This window comes from Neomonachus schauinslandi, chromosome X (assembly GCF_002201575.2).
Source record: "Neomonachus schauinslandi chromosome X, ASM220157v2, whole genome shotgun sequence".
NCBI classification, from domain to species: Eukaryota; Metazoa; Chordata; class Mammalia; order Carnivora; family Phocidae; genus Neomonachus; species Neomonachus schauinslandi.
Window position 1 is genome coordinate 39,945,146 of NC_058419.1, and position 18,363 is coordinate 39,963,508.

The 18,363-nt window shown below is 53.0% G+C and overlaps 1 protein-coding gene across 8 annotated transcripts in view; it reads left to right on the forward strand.

Moving 5' to 3' along the window:
• The window catches only part of TSC22D3 (TSC22 domain family member 3), a 68,095-nt gene extending 50,620 nt beyond the window's left edge, over positions 1-17,475 (forward strand). For 5 of the 8 annotated variants that reach the window (XM_021678238.2, XM_021678259.2, XM_021678246.2 and 2 more), the window contains exons 3-4: positions 14,785-14,836; positions 15,940-17,475. In XM_021678238.2, coding sequence (XP_021533913.2) covers positions 14,785-14,836; positions 15,940-16,170 — 283 coding nt within the window. In that variant the 3' untranslated portion in view covers positions 16,171-17,475. Of the gene's footprint in view, positions 1-9,040; positions 9,091-13,566; positions 14,006-14,296; positions 14,396-14,784; positions 14,837-15,939 lie in introns of those variants that run through there. The other 3 variants (XM_044912002.1, XM_021678251.2, XM_021678274.2) reach the window with 3 other exon arrangements.
• Positions 17,476-18,363: the final 888 nt, after the last annotated feature.

Here is an 18,363-nt window from a genome sequence, read left to right on the forward strand (position 1 = left end):
TTGCCAGGGTTTTACAAGAGCAAGAAGGAGGGGTGCCGAGGGGCGAGGGCTGCCCTGGCGAACTCTGGTGTGAGGATTGCGTCTGCCGCCAGAGCTGCCTGGGGCACAGGCAAAGAAGGTGACTGCCAATGGAGAGTGGCGGAAAATGGCCAAAGAAAGCTCCCCCAGCAACCTGCCTTTCTGCCTGGCACTTCCCCCGCTGGACTCATTCCTCTGGGTTAATGGGAGGCCCTTGGTACAAAGAAAAGACCCCAGGGGAGGGGAACCCAGGAACCCCTTATCAGCCACAAGGCCTTCCTGGGAGTCCATTTGTCACCTATGCCAGCTTAGAAATGAGTAAGTCGAACTTAGGGGGGTAGACCCAGGGAGGTTGCCTTGACGAGCAAGCAAACGAGATCCCCTGGATAGGGAACGCTGAAGATAAATGTCCCCCGTAGAGCTTCGGCACATCCCTGTTCTTCACAGCTTCTTCAAAGCCGGTGCCCCTGAGAAGAGCCAGAGAAAACCATCTCCTACGTCATAAACTCTACTGCTCTTAGAGCTACCCACTCAGGCACTTTGGTCACTTGACAGTGAGCCCAGGAATACTTGGGCACATCTGCCTGTCCCCCCCTGAGAGCCCAAGGCCACCAGCTAGCCAGGACCCTTGTGATGCCCCTTCCCAGGCCGCATTCCACACGTCTCTACCCAGCCAGCCTGGGGCAGGTCTCCCAGAAGCCCCCCACTATTCGGACCACACTAGGCAGGCCATCGTGTTCCTGCCCTGAGAAAAACTGAACTGTTCCCCTTCTGAGAGACTTTTCATTTTAACAGGGATCCTCAACACTTCAAACCCCATGTGACATGAACAGTGAGAATTCCCTTTATCTTGGCGGGTATCAGGGTATTTTTGGTCAGGACAGGGTGGTTTTTTTTTTTTTTTTTCCCCCCCCCCCCCCCCCACCCCGCATTCCAGTTATATGGCTGTCACTTGCTCAGAATCAGGCCTGCTAGCCCCAAATCCCTCTTTGATGTTGCTGCCAGCTGAGTCTTGGCTGCCCTGCTCCGGGGCTTCATCACCCTCCACTGCTCCCTGTGGGTGCCCTGTTCCCAGCTGACCCAGCCCCTCCAGCTAAAGATGGAAATGGACCAAAGTCCCAGCGCTTGTGGAGAACGAGGAGCACACACACGGGTGAATTATCCCTTTTATTGAAGAGGTCGGGCCTTGGTTCCAAGTCATTAGTGGCCACTTACTCAATTAAACTGTGTTTGGGTTGGATTTCCCAAGTATGTTTGATTTTCACTAGTCTTTCATGTTTTTAATTGCAGAATTGCCCTCAGTGATTGTCCCCAAATTCAAGTATTAACAGAAGGTGAATTCATGAATTTGCCTATATAGTTCTCCCCCACAGAGGCCATTAGCAAAGTTCTTTTTTTTAATTGTTTTAAATTTAAATTCAATTAATTAGCATATAACGTATTATTGGTTTCAGAGGTAGAAGTCAGTGATTCATCAGTCTTATATAATACTCAGTGCTCATTACATCATGCTCCCTCCTTAATGTCCATCACCCAGTTACCCCATCCCTCCACCTCCCTCCCCTCCAACAACCCTCAAGTTTGTTTCCTATGGTTAAGAGTCTCTTATGGTTTGCCTCCCTCTCTGATTTCACCTTGTTTTATTTGTTCCTCTCTTCCCCTACAATCCTCTGTTTTGTTTCTTAAATTCCACATATCAGTGAGATCATATAATTGTCTTTCTCTGATTGACTTACTTCGCTTAGCATAATACCCTCTAGCTCCATCCATGTCGTTGCAAATGGCAAGATTTCATTTTTTGATGGCTGAGTAGAATTCTATATATATATAAGCAATACCAGTGACTTGTGACACTGTGGAAATAAAACTTGGAACCGGACAAAAAGTTCGAAATGCCAGACTTGGAAATAGCGCTGATAGGGCTGCTCACCCAGTAAGCCATTGTGCCAGCAGCATTTGGGGACCGAGACCCTTACTCATCATAGGGCATCTATCTATCTATCTATCTATCTATCTATCTATCTATCTATCTATCTATATATATGTCATCTGTCGATGGACATCTGGGCTCTTTCCATAGTTTGGCTATTATGGACATTGCTGCTATATAAACATCGGGGTGCAGGTGCCCCTTCAGATCACTATATTTGTATCACAGTAGTACAATTGCTGGGTCATAGGGTAGCTCTATTTTCAACTTTTTGAGGAACTTCCATACTGTTTTCCAGAGTGGCTGCATCAATTTGCATTCCCACCAACACTGTAAGAGGGTTCCCCGTCCTCCCCATTAGCAAAGTTCTAACACTTGTCCGAGCCTGTTAGTTATTTATTAAGCACATATTTACCATGTTGAGACTGTGTGCCAGACACAGGTCCAGACTCTGGTGGTACAGTGGTGAATAAGATAAGCCCTTACACCCGCAGAGCTTGTATTCTAATCTAGGAAGCTAATCCATGCTCACTGGAGACCTTGTGCGTCGCCCACTTCCGGTCATGATCTTATCTGGCTGTGCCTTCAGTCCTGCTTGAAAGACTATCGGTCTTGCTGATTACTGACTGCGTGTGCCATCAAAGAGGCCTTCGAGGCCAGAACATTCTGTAAGTTACAAGCCCTGAGTACAGGGACAGATGGCTAAAGACCTTCAAGAGACTGAATTTATTTTTTTTTAAGATTCTATTTATTTATTTGAGATAGAAAGAGAGAGAGAGTGAGAGAGAGCGCGCACACAGGTGGGGGTTAGGGGCAGAGGGAGAGGGAGAAGCAGGCTCTCCACTGAGCAAGGAGCCCAATGCGGGGCTCAATCCCAAGACCTTGGGATCATGACCTGAGCCAAAGGCAGACGCTTAACAGACTGAGCCACCCAGGCACCCCCAAGAGACTGAATTTAAATGTTGATTCCGCTTTCACATCAGTCCCTCACGCTACCCTCGTCCCCATAAGCAATACCAGTGACTTGTGACACTGTGGAAATAAAACTTGGAACCGGACAAAAAGTTTGAAATGCCAGACTTGGAAATAGCACTGATAGGGCTGCTCACCCAGTAAGCCGTTGCGCCAGCAGCATTTGGGGACCGAGACCCTTACTCATCATAGGGCATGTCACATTCACGTGGCCCTTCTTACTTCCCAAAGAACACAGGTATGCCACCTACAGGATGTCTGCAAAGTCTGGAACCATAGGCAAATATATGTACATATTGTTGTCAAGACATCATCAGTCTGGGGCACCCGGGTGGCTCAGATGGTTGAACGTCTGCCTTCGGCTCTGGTCATGATCCCGGGATCCTGGGATCGAGCCCCACGTCGGGCTCCTGGCTCAGCAGGGATCCTGCTTCTCCCTCTCCCTCTGCCTCTCCCCATGCTCATGCTGTCTCTCCCTCTGTATCTCTGTGTCTCAAATGAATAAATAAAATCTTTTTTTTTTTAAAAGATATCATCAGTCTGCAAAAAATAATACGATGGTATTATCTCTGTTTCCAGACTTTGGGGTGTCTGTCCACATAGCCACCTCGTGTGGCATATATGTTGGGGAAGGAAGCATCATTCCCATTTCATGAATAAGGAGCTGGCGGCACAGGGGGTTTAGAGCCTCCTGAGCAGTCCGCCAGCTGGCTAGTGGCCAAGGTGGAAAAAACTCTGGCCTCTTGAAGTAGTTTCTTCCTGCTTAACCAAGTTCATGTCGAATGGGTGCTAAAGCTGCTTTTCTCAGGGAGCACCTCCCCTGGCTTGTGCACTAGGGCAGTCCCTCTCGATTCTTACCATTATTCGCTGTCTAAGCGCTCAGGACCCAGCTCCATGGGCCAAGCCCATTATCACAGCAACCTATTGTTGGAGAGAAATCACCCAGTGATGTCACCAATGCCTCTAGGATTATCTCCCAACCGTGCTGGGACCCCAGTGCCCCAAGATGCCCAAGGACTATCTGTGAAACTCCCTTCCTCTCAACTGCTGAGCTAGTAACTGTCTATACTTGGCCATTCCTCAGTTTCCATATTTACTTTAGCTCTTCTGCAAGTCTGTCAACAAACTCCACAGTATTATTAGTTTTTGCAAATAACAGGATGTCAGAACTGTTGACCAGGATTCGTTACTTTGCTGTTAGAGCTCTATCCCAGGACATAGGGGCCAGTGTTCCTCTTATTTTTTAAGGTGTATGAGCTTTGGCAGGGAGCCTTTCCCGGGCAGGCCCACCGTGCACTGCCCTGTCCATGGGCGTGTAAGGCCGCTCTGCCTACAAAGACCTGAGCCCTTCTGTCTTTGCTTGGTGGTACAAAGACGTCCAAAGGTGGATTTTCCCCCCCAAAAATCAATACAAATACTCTGAATTTCCCATGTTTGTGCTTTACCCTTACACTCCTGCCGTGGCCTTTAAAACAAGTCTGTACTTGGTAAGGTGGCTTCAGGACTTAACATTCATGTTGTTGAGAAGGGCGGGGCTGGGGGTGGTATTTTAAGCTGGCACTAAGAATTTCCAAGCTTTGGACCCAAAATATCTTTCTCTTCCAACCCAACCCCCCTGCACTGCCTGTCTCAAAGAGCAAGAGAAGAGGTTAAAAGGGTCACTCTGTTGCTGACAGGCAACCAGGAAGTCCAGGCCTTGGGGGAAGCATAGCCTTTGTTTATTTAAGCCCCAAACCTAGCAGGCAGTGTAAATTAAACATAAAAATAAAATAAAATACCAAAACACAGGCCGGATGCATGCCACAGAGAGCATCGAATTCCCCTTCTGCCCTCCCTTGGGAGAGCGGAGTCAGCGAGCAGCGGGGGCAGCCTTCTTGCCAGGGAGGAGCTCACAAGCAACAGGAGGGGTGAGGACAGTAGGGGCAGGGGAGCTGAGGTTTGGATCAGGGTGGGGATGAGCATGTTACAGAGATCCTGGTGACTCTTTGTAGTCAGCCCCAGCAGGCTCCTTAAGGGGGGAATGAGTCACACCCCTCCAGCCAACCTCCAAACGAACGGACCCACGTTTGACCTAGTGGTGACAGCCACAAGGCAGGCAGAGAGCTGGCTTTTATAGAAGGGAGGCAAGGCTGGGTTAATTGACCAAACTGTGCTGTTACAGAAAAATCAGCCCTTCCCTCTTCTCTCCCTCTCCCCGGGGTTCTTCTCCCTTCCTGCCCTTGGATGCCCACCCTCCATGTACCTAGCCTCCCAGGCCAAGGGTTCCCACCAACAGGTGTGAAGTGTCTCAGAAGCAAGCTGTTCCTCCTAACAGGCAAAATTAGCCAGGGATTGATTTATAAATCAGAGCAGGTTCGGGTTAGACTGCTCATAGCAACTCTCATTTGTGTTCTGATCAAGTTTTCAGGAGTGAAAGGGAAAGAGAGTGAACAGCCCACAGACACGAGGCCTGAAATATGCTGAACCCCGTCGCAGTGTATCATCCAAAGTAGATCTTAGTGACCCTGACATTCTGGGGACTCTTTCGGTAGAGCCTGTCTTGGCTGTCACCTTTAGGCCATTGGTTCCCAAAAGCAGTCCCAGGGACCAGGGACAGAAGAGCTGCCTCCAACCCATCTGAAAACACCCTTCCCAAGCCACATACCATCCCACTGGATTATCTAGGGCTGGAGCCCAGGACGTCCGGATTCTCCACAAGCTTCCCCAGGCGATCCTGATGTTAAGAACCTCATGAAGACCCATTTCTTTCCCTCTGCAGCCCACCAGCAAGGTCTCCCTGCTGTGTGTCCACTCGCCTTCCAGTGCTGATCTGACCACTGACGACCACCCTGTTGAAAGTAATATGAAAATTGACTTCCTCCTTGAGTATTCATGATAGTGGCAGACGGTGGCCCTTTCCCAGGGCTTTTGACATGGAGAAAAAAAAAAAAAAGTACCTAATTCCTCAAATTATAAAGAGGTCCCGGGATGATCGTGAGAACCCAGGAGTCTGACTCGGACAGTGACGTGTGTAGGCACTACAGTAGTCGGGCCGGGCAAACAGCTTGTGCCGAGAGGACTTTTTCTTAGTGTAGCCAGTCACACATGGCATTGATGCCGGGGCCGGCTCTAGTTAGAACTGTCCTCCTGAGGAGCCTGCGAGAGCCATTTCTTAGGCGTTCATATGATTGATTGTTTACACGTAGTGCTTGATTTTTTTTATTTCTCTGTTATTTTCATGTGTGATTGACATCTTTGAAACCTGTGGACCCAGCGGCACCAGGGCTTCCTGTTCCTGGTGTGCGGTGTGAGGCTTGAGCTGGTTCCCCACCCCCCCTCCCCCCATCACCTATGACGTCTGCCCCAAGCGCAGCCAGCTCTGGATGGCAGAGAGAGCCGGGCTGTGTCTTTTGATACTCTGGCTTGGTCTAGAGTGTCCTGCCTTGCCATCTTGCCATGTCCTGTTGCCTTTCCACTTCTTTCGGGTCAGGAAGAAGCTGGCAACAGCGAGAGAGACTCGGAGACAGGGAGGCAGAGAGGGAGGATAGGCATGATGCCTTGCTCCTGCCTGTCTCTGTGAATGGGACTTGGTGAAAAGCTGAGAGAATGTTTACATAAATGTGTGTGTGTGTGTCTGTGCTCCTCTTTCCTCCCGAGGAGGTGTGCGTATTCCTTGTCAGCAACTCTCTAACCAGGCCAGGAGCCTTTCCTTAACCCTCCCAAGACTCCTTTGAGATCCCTGGCACTGTTCCCGTGGCTGGGGGGGAGGGGCTGCCCAGGGAGCAGCTTGCCTCGTGCCTCTTCTTCCTTTCTGTTCAGCCAAGTAGTGTGTCCCCAGTGCCCTCCCACCCCTGCCCTCACCCCAGCTAGCCTGCCTTCTTTCCATCCAGAAAGCTCCAGGATGGGGGTGGGGGGGTGGCTGGAGAGTGGGAGGCCCTTCGCAATGGGCAGAGCCCCTCTTCACCGGTCAGAGTCCCACCACGGAGGATCAAGGAGCTACCTCAAGGGAGCCCTTGGTGAATAGCTCTGCTGTGAGGTAAGCGAGGGCCTGGGGCGTACAATGCAAGAGCCCGGGGAGGCTCATAACGCTTGGCCATCATGGCCCAGGAGCCCAAGGGCCTAAAGAGGCTGGCATTATTACCGTCCTGCTGTTCCCCAGGAAACTTGTACCACTACAAAGGTCACCCATTCTCTAGCAGGGCCCACAATGGAGCCGGGTGCTCCACCTTGGCCTCTTTGTGGGCCTCTTTTCTGCTGGCTCCACAGCCCCAACAAGATCCTCCTGGTTCTTGTCTTCCAAGCATTGCCAATAGCCTCAAGTCCTTCACATACCACTCAAAGTAACCCTGGCAACTGCCAGGAAAAAAAATGGCTTGGAATTTTAGCTCTTGGGGCTGCTCCATAGAGCAGAAGGGATGGGGAGAGGCCCTGCCAGTGTCTCCCTGGCTCAGATAGGCTGGTGTAGGGCTGGGGCAAACAGGAAGAGCGGCCATGTTCTTGCGGCTTTCTTTCCTTGCCCCTGGGCAGGCTGCAGTGCACTGGGATTCCCAGAGGGTGGGAACGTGACCCTCACGGGGGAGGGGAGGCCACTGGCCTGCCTGAAGATGGTGCAGGTCTGGGAGGTTGAAGTGGAATGAAGGTTAAGACCAAGAGGAGCCAACCAAGGAAGGAAGGCTGAGAGGTTGGCAGGTAGAGGTGACCCCCACCCGAAACATGGACACCTGTCTCAGAGAGCAAAGATCTATGCTTTGTTTACAAACAAGGTTTACAAACCCCTCGGTTCCCAAACCCTGAAGTTTCAGGAAGAGAATCAGAGTGAGACTTCCTGTGGGCCACAATGTCAGAGGAGCCTTCGGTCCCATAGAAACTCCAAACTTTGTGACTGCTGTGTTATCCCCGTCGAGATGGGCATGGGCCAAAGGCCAGGGTGGGAAGAAAAAAAGCACAGCCAATTCTGAGGACTTAAGGGATGCCTAGGGATGGCAGGGGTGCGGCCCTCCTGAACCCAGAGCTACCCTTACCCCACTCTCAAGCCCTAGGCTTTTTCCCCAAAGCAGACATTTCACTGAGATCAAACCCAGGTTATTCTGGAAGGAAGCACAATTTTTGACTTGTACTACCAGTTGGTTTGTTTGCTTGGTTGAATTTCCCCGAAACGGGCCTTGCACTTTGAATGGGCATTCAGTCAATCTTGAACTGAATCGAGCTGAACCGACTTAAATGATCAGGGCGATGTGGAGAAGGAGGAGGATGAGACGATCCCATTCACCAAGGTTAATTTTGCAGTCTCTTCTTCAGGAATACCTATTTCCGGCCAGAAGCTGGGTAGTGGGGAGGGTGGAAAATGAGAAGAGGGCTTGGAAAAAGTATGGAGGTAAAGTTTCCCAGCTGCGAGGCATAAGGCTAAGGGAGACAGGCATAAATATTGACACAAGGTTCATGAGATTTAAGATCCACTGAGCTAAACAGCGTTCCTGGATCACGTTGCCAGTACTTCCAGTCTCGCCTAGACACCAGGACAAACTGCCTCCCCTTCATGCATGGTTTGCCACCAAAGTTGGGGTGACGAAAATGGTTCGGACAAGAGCACTTTTTGAACCTCTCTGAATGAGGGGGAGGGGCGGACTGCCCTGTCAGAATGGGGTTTGGTTCTGCCTGCCATTCCTCGCGTCACTCGGAGATTGTTTGTGAAGCTCACATGGGACCCTGTCCGCGAGGGAGCTGAAAGGCACGATTCATTGCTCCTGTCGTCATTTGGTGTCAGGGTTTGGCCCAAATCGGTTGTTGGAGCTGCTTCTCCAAGACAGTGGCCATCTCCACCAGGGTTCTCCTCGGGGTCCCTCCCCCCATCGCCTTCTGCATCTGTATCCGAATCCTCCTCTCTGTTTTCCTGCCCCCCCCCAGATTCGGGGGTTCTGGGCCTTGGCCATGCAGGGCAGTTCACATGACCCACAGAGGACAAGGCGCTTTCTCTGTCACCGTCTTTCCTTCTTGCTTCCCTCCTTCTGGACTTTGGGGATTTTCCATGAAGCCAGAGTAACAGTGTAAGTGGCAGTGGCCTTCCTGTCTCTGGTCTTCCACACTGGAGGGGAACCAGAGGGAAAGAGAGAAGATAAGACAGAAGCAAGGACAAATTAAGCGATGGCATTTCAGCCTCCTTATTCCCCCAGCCTCTTCAGAAAAAGGGACAAGTAAGTAAGAAGCAGTAGACAGAGCTTCAGCCGGAAGGGGGCCGGGGTGGAGGAGTCAGTGGGGAGGCCTGGTTTTCAGCCGTCCCACTAACTGCTCATGCCCCAATGCTCAATATCCTTTTTGATTTCCTTTTCCAGCTTCTAACCCTGTGTTTGCTTTGTGGCTTGTCCCGCACCTCTCACATCGTGTCTTTTTCCGCTTCTCCTGACACAAGACCCTGTGTTTTGCTGGCAACATCGCCAAAATCTTCGGGTGGAACATTCCCTGTAGAAAATAAGGAAGACTTGCCTATAAAGAGTTTCCTTTGGGCTGCGTGGTACACAATGCTTCAAGTGTGACAAAAAGGGAAGTGAGATGTTCCCCCTTATCGCCACCCCCAACCCTGCCGCACCCACCCGGAGTCTGCTCCCCACCCCTCAGCAGCGTGCTGAGATCCGGCCCACGCATTCTGTGGCCCAGACTGCCCAGTCTCTGTCCTGCTGTCCCGTGGGAAGCCGAAGTAGGAAGCGCTCTTATCCTAGAGAGTCTGGCTTTCGAAGTGGAGCAGACCGGTAGGAATGCTGAGACACTTCTTCCAGCTCAAACAAGTCGGATTCCAGGGCCTCCTAAAACCGAGGGACTTGGCCCTGTCCTCATGATGCCACCCTGCTTCTAGAAGGTCGCCCCTGAGAGAGGGTGGGGCGGCCGTGTCTGTTTAATTGCAGAATCCCGTGGCCAGAGGGCTGGACCTGAGTGCCAGCGAAGCACCTGGCTCATCAGCCCTGGGCGCTGTTGCTAGGCTGGCTTTGGGTCCAGCCCAGTTTGTCGGGTATAGGATGGAAGAAAGGGAATTTGGATACATTCACACAAGGTTGGCCGGGCTGTTGAATCCCTAGCCCACTGTTTCCTGCGTGGGGCCCACCTCCACGGGACATAGGGACACAGAGAGCCCCATGGACCTGCACTTTACTCAGAAAAGTTAGATCAGAACATAGATACCTTGTACAGCACAAACTTGCACTCGCTTGCTGCAAGGTTTGGCGCAGATATTCTGGGCAGAGGAATTTTCTAGTGTGCCAGGGGTTAAGCAGAAAACCTTTCAGATTCCTCCTCCTTCTTCCCTCTCCCTTTCCTCCCGGCCCTTGTTTGAAAAATCCCTCTACAGGGGCATTTAAGTCCATTGTCTTGCCTTAGCGAGCTCTGGGATCGAGCTCTGGGATCCTGGGATCCAGCCATCATTTCGTTTGCTAATGGTGGATCCTAAGGCCTCAAGGTGATCACTTCTCACTTGGCTGGCAGCTGACAAACTAGAGGTGTAGAGGGAATGAGAGACTGACTGAGTGTGGGCTGAATCTGGGACATCCTTCTGAAGTTGTTTTTTAAAACTAAATCCCTGATAGGGGCTTGTTTTCTTGTGGTTGGCTTCATTCTCCTAAAAGCTGAGCACAGCAGGAAAGGGGGGGGGCATTAAGGATGCCAGTTAGTGGGGCCCTAGGAACTGGAGGTTTGACTGGACTATGATTATTATTCTGAGACTACTTCCCTTATTTGGGGTATCATCTACCCCAGGGCTACATATTTCCATTGTGGGAGCCACCCAGTTGGATTAATAACTCCTATTTTCTAGACGGAGCGAGCTTTCTTTGAGGACTGTGGGGCTGCCTTTTGAAATGATGTGGGCGAGCCCAGCCCCCCTATAGGGTTCACTTGGACACTTTGGATATGCTTCTGGTCCCTGATGCTGCTCTCCCCTGCCATGAGTGTCAGAAAACTCGGCCTCTGGACCACTTATCCTGCCCTTATCCTTGCTTCTTCCTCACTACTTTCCCTGCACCTCTAACCCAGCCCCCTCACTGCATTAATTTACTTACTCAACACACCTACCCCCTACCCCACTACTAAGTGTGGTGGGAAAGAACTTGGTTTCTGTGGAGTCCCAGCTCTATAATGTATTAGCTGTGCTACCTTGGGCAAGGTAGCCTCTCAGACCCATGATTTCTTCATCTGTAAAATGATGGTGACAGTGCGTACAGCACAGGCTTTGTTGGGGCAGCCGGCACAAATGTCTGGCCCATAGCTGATGCTCGCTTAATGGTAGCCATTGTTGTCAGTGGGTCTCAAACTCAGCTTTTTTTTAGAAAAATATTTTATTTATTTTTAGAGAGAGAGAACATGCATGCGCGACCGGGGCGGGGAGGAGGGGGTTGTAATGGGGGAGGGAGAGAAGCTCCAGTAGATTCTGCACCGAGTGCAGAGCCCATGGGGCTCAACGTGGAGCTCAGTCTCACAACCCTGAGATCATGACCTGAGCTGAAACCAAGATTCAGAAGTTTAACGGACGGAGCCCCCAGGCACCCCATCAAACTCAGCTTATTTGTAATTGAAGTATCATTAAGTTACAGTTCAAACACAGCCTTGCTTGCAGACTTGACTTCTCTTCCTTTCCTTTCCCAAACTACCTTGATTACTCTGTCTCTGCCTCCATATAAGGGAGTCCCCCTGGAAGGAGCTAGGTTTTTTTCTGTCCTATACCTTGTCTGTCTCCCAGGGGGTGGTTTTTTTCTCTGCCAACCCAGCTTATTTATCTCTCTTTCTTTTCATCATCTCCCTTGGAATCTTGGGGGTGGGTAGCAATAGTTAGTTCAAGAAAGATTTACAAGCCAGTGGCAGGTCTGAGACTCTTCCTGGGGCCGAAAGCTCTGTGTGGCACAGAGGGCAGATTAATATATCAGGGAATTCCAGTATCAGTTAAGCTTCTGATTTAAGAAAGTTTTTTTTTTTTTTTTTCTCAGCCAGTATTCTCAATGACCTATAAATAGAGTCTGCCCTTTGTTCTGCCTACTACACACAGCTGCGTGCAAATAAACACCTTGTTGGGAGGGCTTGTGACCTAAAGGCAACATAGTATCCTGAGATTGGGAGGGTCTCCCACCTCACCTAGGGTGAAGAAAAACACCACACTGGGCTGCTGGGGTAGGTGTGCTTAGGTAGTTCTCTTGTCAGTGCTTTGCCGATTCTTCCCAGGGGGAGCCCTGCGTCATGGTGGCCAATATTGGCTGTTCCTTGGCGTAAGTGCGCGGGTAGCCTGGAGAAAAGCAAGGCCTTAAGACTGGGCCTAAGTGGGGCTTCGGCCAGGGTGCCAGTGTCAGGCACCTGGTTAGGAGAAATAATCCTGAGGCAAATAATAACTACCTTCTTTGCTGATAAGAGGCCCTAGTACTTTCCAGTAGCATGATTGCATTAGGGTATTTCTTTGGACCACAGCCTGAATCACAAACTGATTCATGGGCACTGGCCCTAGCTTCATCCAGACTATTGTATGTGTGGTGGAACCCAATGTTCTCCGTATGGCCCTGAGTTGGTGTAAATAATACTTGGAGTTGCATCATCACCTGTCCCTTCTTCAGGCGAGGTTGCTCCTTCTGGCTGCAATTCCGTCTCTGCCCACCAGGTGGCCTCACTTAGGACAGAGTAGAAGCAAAGCTCCTAAAGCCTCTGCTGCCTTTTATTTTTTAAGCTTGAAGCTGAAAAGAAGGAAAATGTATTTTGATGGAAACGTATGTAACTCTTAGTAGGCAACAATCACCTCATTTTCCTTGTAACTCGGAACTGGTGTGTTCCTGAAGTAGCCTCTTAACCCTACCTATGGCTGGACCCATCATGGAGCAGATGTTTTCTTGGGATGGTTTGTAAGTAGCCTTGTTTTGTAGTTTTGTTGTCATTTGCTCTTTATAGGAAAGTGACAAAATCTTGTTTTTAACAATACGGACATGAAATCCTGGATAATGTTGAATGTATTTTCTCTGCAGAGTAGGGTGCGGCGACCAAAGAAAAAGGGGCTGGCATCTTGTAGTCATTCCAGCACTCTTTTCCCTGCTGTCTCCCCCCACCTCCTCTGTCACCCACCTGGCCACCAGCTTCCCCCTCGTACATGTTCTCCCCCTCATCTGACTTCTTGGGACACTCTCTTGTCCCGAGCATGTCACAGATCTGTGCATGTGTCAGCACACAGAGGGGTACATCCAAAGGAGGGGGTCAGTGGATAGTTGCTGGGGTTGGGGGCAGACCAGCAGGCCAGCTGGCTGGGTGATGGGACATGCAGGTGACCAAGTATGCGTGCAGAAGAGAAGGCTGAAAGGCAGGCGGTGGGAAGGAGGTGAGTCTCCTGATGGTGAAGGTGGGTACCCAGGGCGTGTGGCGTGTGGCGTGTGGCGTGTGGCATTCGATGGCATTGCAAAGCCCTGGGGAGTATGCCGGCTGACACCTGAAGAAGAGCTTTGAAAACCATTGTCCCCCTTTACTGAGCGCTCTCTTCTCTGGTTAGGGCGTTCGTACTTATTTCTCGAAGAATCCGCTCCAGTTTGGTTTTTACCAATCTCCAGAGCCCTCTTTGGAGATGCCAGCTGGCACAGGAAAGTGCTGAACTGTTTACAGTCCTAGCCTAAGGTTCAGGGAGGGGATGTGGTTTAACTGGACCACAAAGCCCGGTACAGGACTCATTTGCATGGCCCCTGACGCCATGTGACGCAGCCGGCTCCTCCTATATAAAGAAGCAGGAGCCGAAATATCTCCGAGTCTGGGTTGGACTGGCGACTGTGGAGTTTGTGACACACTAGGTGACACCCCTCGAGTCACTTCCCTTCGACCCTGAAGCGCCTGCCTGGCTTCGGGTCCGATCGGCAGCCTTCGCCCCCCTCGTAGCCCCCGGGGCCCGACTCGCAGAGCCCAGCCCGGTGCAGCGCGCCGGCGCCCGGCAGCCGCCCAGCCCGCCCAGCCCGCCCAGCCCGGCCAGAGCTCCGCGGCCGCCCGAGCCATGAACGCCGAAATGTATCAGACCCCCATGGAGGTGGCGGTCTATCAGCTGCACAATTTCAACATCTCCTTCTTCTCTTCCCTGCTTGGAGGGGATGTGGTTTCCGTTAAGCTGGATAACAGGTAAACCCCTGGCCTCAGCTCCCGAATCCGAGGCGCCGGCGGGGGCTGGGCTGCGAGCGAGATCTCCGAGCGAGCCGTGCGCCGCCGGTCCCCGTTCCCCGCGGTGCAGCATCCTGGGAAGGGGCGGGGGTAGGGGACGCAGGGAAGGGGGTCACCGCCGTGCTGGGAGCCGCCGTCGGAGCGTCCCTGCGGCCGCCGCGCCGTGAGGAGGAGCTGCTCCAGCCCGAGGCGGAGGCAGCCGGCGGCAGAGGGGCGGCGGGGCCGGGCTGGGCCGGGCTGGGCCGGGCTGGGCCGGGCTGGGCAGGGGCTGGCCGCGCGCCGTGCGCCGCCGGGGAGCAGGCCGGAAGCTTTTCGAGCCGAGAAGGAATTCCTAGCTAGCTTCGGAGCGCGGTAGGTCTGCCCGGGGCCCTTCTGGGCCGGCGTCGGAATGGGCCGCCGGAGGGGGGGGGGGGGCCCCCCTGCGCCGCACGCCCCCATTGTTTGCCTGTCGCCCGGGCCGGCCGAGCAGGCCACGCTCGCCCGTGCGCCCCGGGACCCGCGCGCGGTTCCGCGCGGAGCTCTGGGCGGCTGCGGCGGGGAGCCAGCGGGTTGGGGAGGTGCAGCTGCAGCTTCCTGCCGGGGCGGCCTGGGGGACAAAGTGCCCAGGACATCGGGCCAGGGAGGCAAGGAGGCGGGAGAGAGGAAGAACCGGGGCAGATGGAGGACTTTGGCCACAGCTGTCAGGTGCTCAGAGTGGAACCAAGTGGGTAACGCGGTCGCTTTGCTTTTTGTCTTGGCAGTGCGTCTGGAGCCAGCGTGGTGGCCATAGACAACAAGATCGAGCAGGCCATGGTGAGTGGCATCACTACGTCATTCCCATCCCCAGACCTAGCCGCTGCTTATGTAACTTGGGACAGGACTGAGGGGGTGGGTGCAAAAGCCATTTATGCCAGAGCCTAAGGAAGCTGACAGGCTGCTTCCCCTCCTCTTGGAGGCCCTAGGTAGTGTCCGGTCAGAGGGGCACCTTTTTAGGGCATTTGCAGTCTGCCCTGGCTGGATCCCCTCCTCTCCTCCTCCCTCTCTTTGCTGCAGCCTCTGGCTCGCCCCTGGGCCGGTGGCAGGGCAGGGAGCTCAGACATTTGCATTTGTCTGCAGCCCGCATCTGGCAGGGGCCGGAGCTCATTGGATCAGGCGCACTGCAGTGCCTCTGCAGAGCCTGGGCTGGGGTCAGGAGTTGGGAGGAAACAGGAAGCAAAGCACCCCACCCCTTCTCCCTCTCCTTCCCAGGTGGAGGTCAGACTCCACGGAGCAGCCAAAATGGCTGCAGGGGCTTGGGGCATCCAGCCGTTAGCGACCACTTCTCTGTGCCCTGGCGTCCAGGGACAGCACTCCCTGCTCTCGGCGCGGTCCTCAGGTTCAGAGCAGAGGCGCCCATCCGGGCACCTTCCCCCAGGGCCGGTGTCCTGTCAGGCCAGGCCACGCCACAGGCGCAACTCCAGCTTGGTGTGCTGGGTCGTGTGGAGGGGAGGAGGCTCCAGAAGAGCCAGCTTTGTTCTCTTGGGGAAGTTGTGTCCAGCAGACAGACTGGGGTGGCCCGCAGGTCCTCCCTGGGAGGTGGGCCAGCAACAGGACCTGAGGTGGCAGTGAGGCTAGAGCCAAGCGCCCGCAACCAACCTGCAGAGGACTCCTAAGCTTCCAGCTTTGAAAGCCGCTAGAAACTTGCAGAGGGGGATCCTCTGCAGCTCAAAGCTGGGCTCCCAGCTCAGGCATGACCCAGTCGTTCAGCTCTCCTGGGTGAGGCCAAAGCGTTTTGGAGGAACAAGGCCTCGGGGCCAGCGTGCTGAGGGGAGGTTGGGGCTCTGTGGCCCAGGGGATGCCCCAACGGCAGGGTTACGGTGCCGCAGAGAGCCCGCGACGGCTACTGGATGGCTTTGTTGTGATTCCCCCTGTGGTAGGATCTGGTGAAGAATCATCTGATGTACGCAGTCAGAGAGGAGGTGGAGATCCTGAAGGAGCAGATCCGAGAGCTGGTGGAGAAGAACTCCCAGCTGGAGCGTGAGAACACCCTCTTGAAGACCCTGGCGAGCCCAGAGCAGCTGGAGAAGTTCCAGTCCCGTCTGAGCCCGGAGGAGCCGGTTCCCGAAACCCCGCAAGCGCCCGAGGCCCCCGGTGGTTCTGCGGTGTAAGTGGCTCTGTCCTCAGGGTGGGCAGAGCCACTAAACTTGTTCTACCTAGTTCTTTCCAGTTTGTTTTTGGTTCCCCAAGCGTCATCTCACGTGGAGAACTTTACACCTAGCATAGCTGGTGCCAAGAGATGTCCTAAGGACATGGCCACCTGGGTCCACTCCAGTGACAGACCCCTGACAAAGAGCAGGTCTCTGGAGGCTGAGTTGCATGGGGCCTCGTCACCCCCCCCCCCGCCAGTGAGCCTCTCATGCCACCGTGCCCTGGGGGCTCCCAGGGCCTGGGCAACTTAGCTGCAACTGGCAAAGGAGAAAGGTAGTGTGAGATGTGACGCCAGTTTACTCCAAAAAGCATAAGGGGTCTGTTTTTTTCATTTCCATGGACATCTTCAGCAGCTTTGCCTGACAACGACTGTTCGTATGAAGAAGCCACTTGTGTTTTGAGCAGAGGCAACCTCTCTCTTCTCCCCTGCCTGGCCAAGGCAGGGCCACAGATAGGAGAGATTGAGCCAAGTCCGCCTTCTGTTGGTTAATATGGTCTAATGCATGGCTTTGTGCACAGCCCAGTGTGGGATTACAGCTTTGGGATGACCGCTTACAAAGTTCTGTTTGGTTAGTGTCGGCATAGGTTTTCTATATAGCCATACATGCGTATATAAACCCATAGGGCTAGATCTGTATCTTAGTGTAGCGACGTATACACACACACACACTGATGTGTTGAAGGGCCTAACCGGCTTTGGGGGTATCAACTGGTCCCTTATCTCTTCAGGCTAATTCTTTGACTGTGTTCATTTACCAAGTTGATGCAGTTCGTCCTTTATGTTCAGTAAGACTACAGAGTAAAGGCGGGGAGGGGCCAGCCTCTGAACGCAGCCGCCGCCACGGAAGCCTTGCTGCTGCAGTCCTCGCCCCATCTGTCCCCGGAAGACATGGGAGGCCCCCTTTCGAATGCCAAACCCACCATTCACTGGTGCTGACTACATAGAATGGGGTTGAGAGAAGATCAGCCGGGGGCCTTCACATTGTCATGCAAAAACTTTTGTTCTTTACGTTTGTGGAAAATTCTCAAGTGAACGGAATGATTGGCTTGCTGGTGTCCCCTTGTGGACAAGGGATGGACAAGGGGGTGGCTTTGACCCAACTGGTGCCTGGGTGATGTGCTCAGGGAGCTTGTGTCTGAGGGGCGGTTCTGAGGCAGCAAACACTTTCCACTTTCTGACACCTTATCCTGATATGTCTCCAGGATTTGGATTTTGATTTTTCAAATGTAGCTTGAAATTTCAATAAACTTTGCTTTTTTTTTTTTTTTTTTTCTTTTCTAAAAATAAACCTGGTGTCTGAGTATAAATGGAGTGGGTGGTCGGGGGCGCTGTTTCTCCGACTCCCTGAACATTAGTGAGCTACCTCCTAAGTGGCAGGCCAGGGCTACGTCCTTAATCCAGCGTAAATACCCCCGTTGTACGGGTGAGGAGACTGAGGCTCAGCCCGTGTGTGACTTGTCCAGAGTCACACGGCTATTAGGCGAATTGAGACTCCACCCCACATCTGTCGCTCGTCCTGCTCCTGCTTTCCTAAGACGGCTTCAGAGTGAGTGGCAAGGTGACCGGTAACACATAACCTCAGCTTGAGGGGCCGATTTGGGAGGAAGGAGACCTCCCAAGGAGGCCCAGAAGAAAAGGGCATGATATCCATGTGAGGGGACCAAATAAACACGAGTGGGCCTCTTCCCTCTTCTGAAAACATCGGGATCACTTCGTGCATCCTCCTTAATACCATTCCACGGGAGGAGCTAAGAGGACCCTTGTGAGAAAGAGACACAGAACGTATGCAGTGCCCAAGTCGAATCCCCCTCCCCCCAGGAAAGATGCCCTGAATCCGTGCTGGTGTACCTGTCACTGCTGAGAGTTAGCTCACAAACCCCACCAGCTGTGTGGCCATGGCCGGGTCTAAGGATCCTGACTCCACTTCTTCCTCTGGCTCCCTTTGGGGTCCGTTCTCACCCATCACCCTTTCCCTGGCCCCAAGCCTCTGGCGTCCAGAGTCCTGCCGTTACTCTGATTCTGTTGATGGGTATTCCATGCACCGCCCCCCACCACACCCCTCACCTGGAGCCACCTTGGACCCTGTGCTGTGTACTGAGCCCTGCCGTGTTCCCGGGGGACGATCCCCTTCCGTCTCAGCCTCCTATAGCAT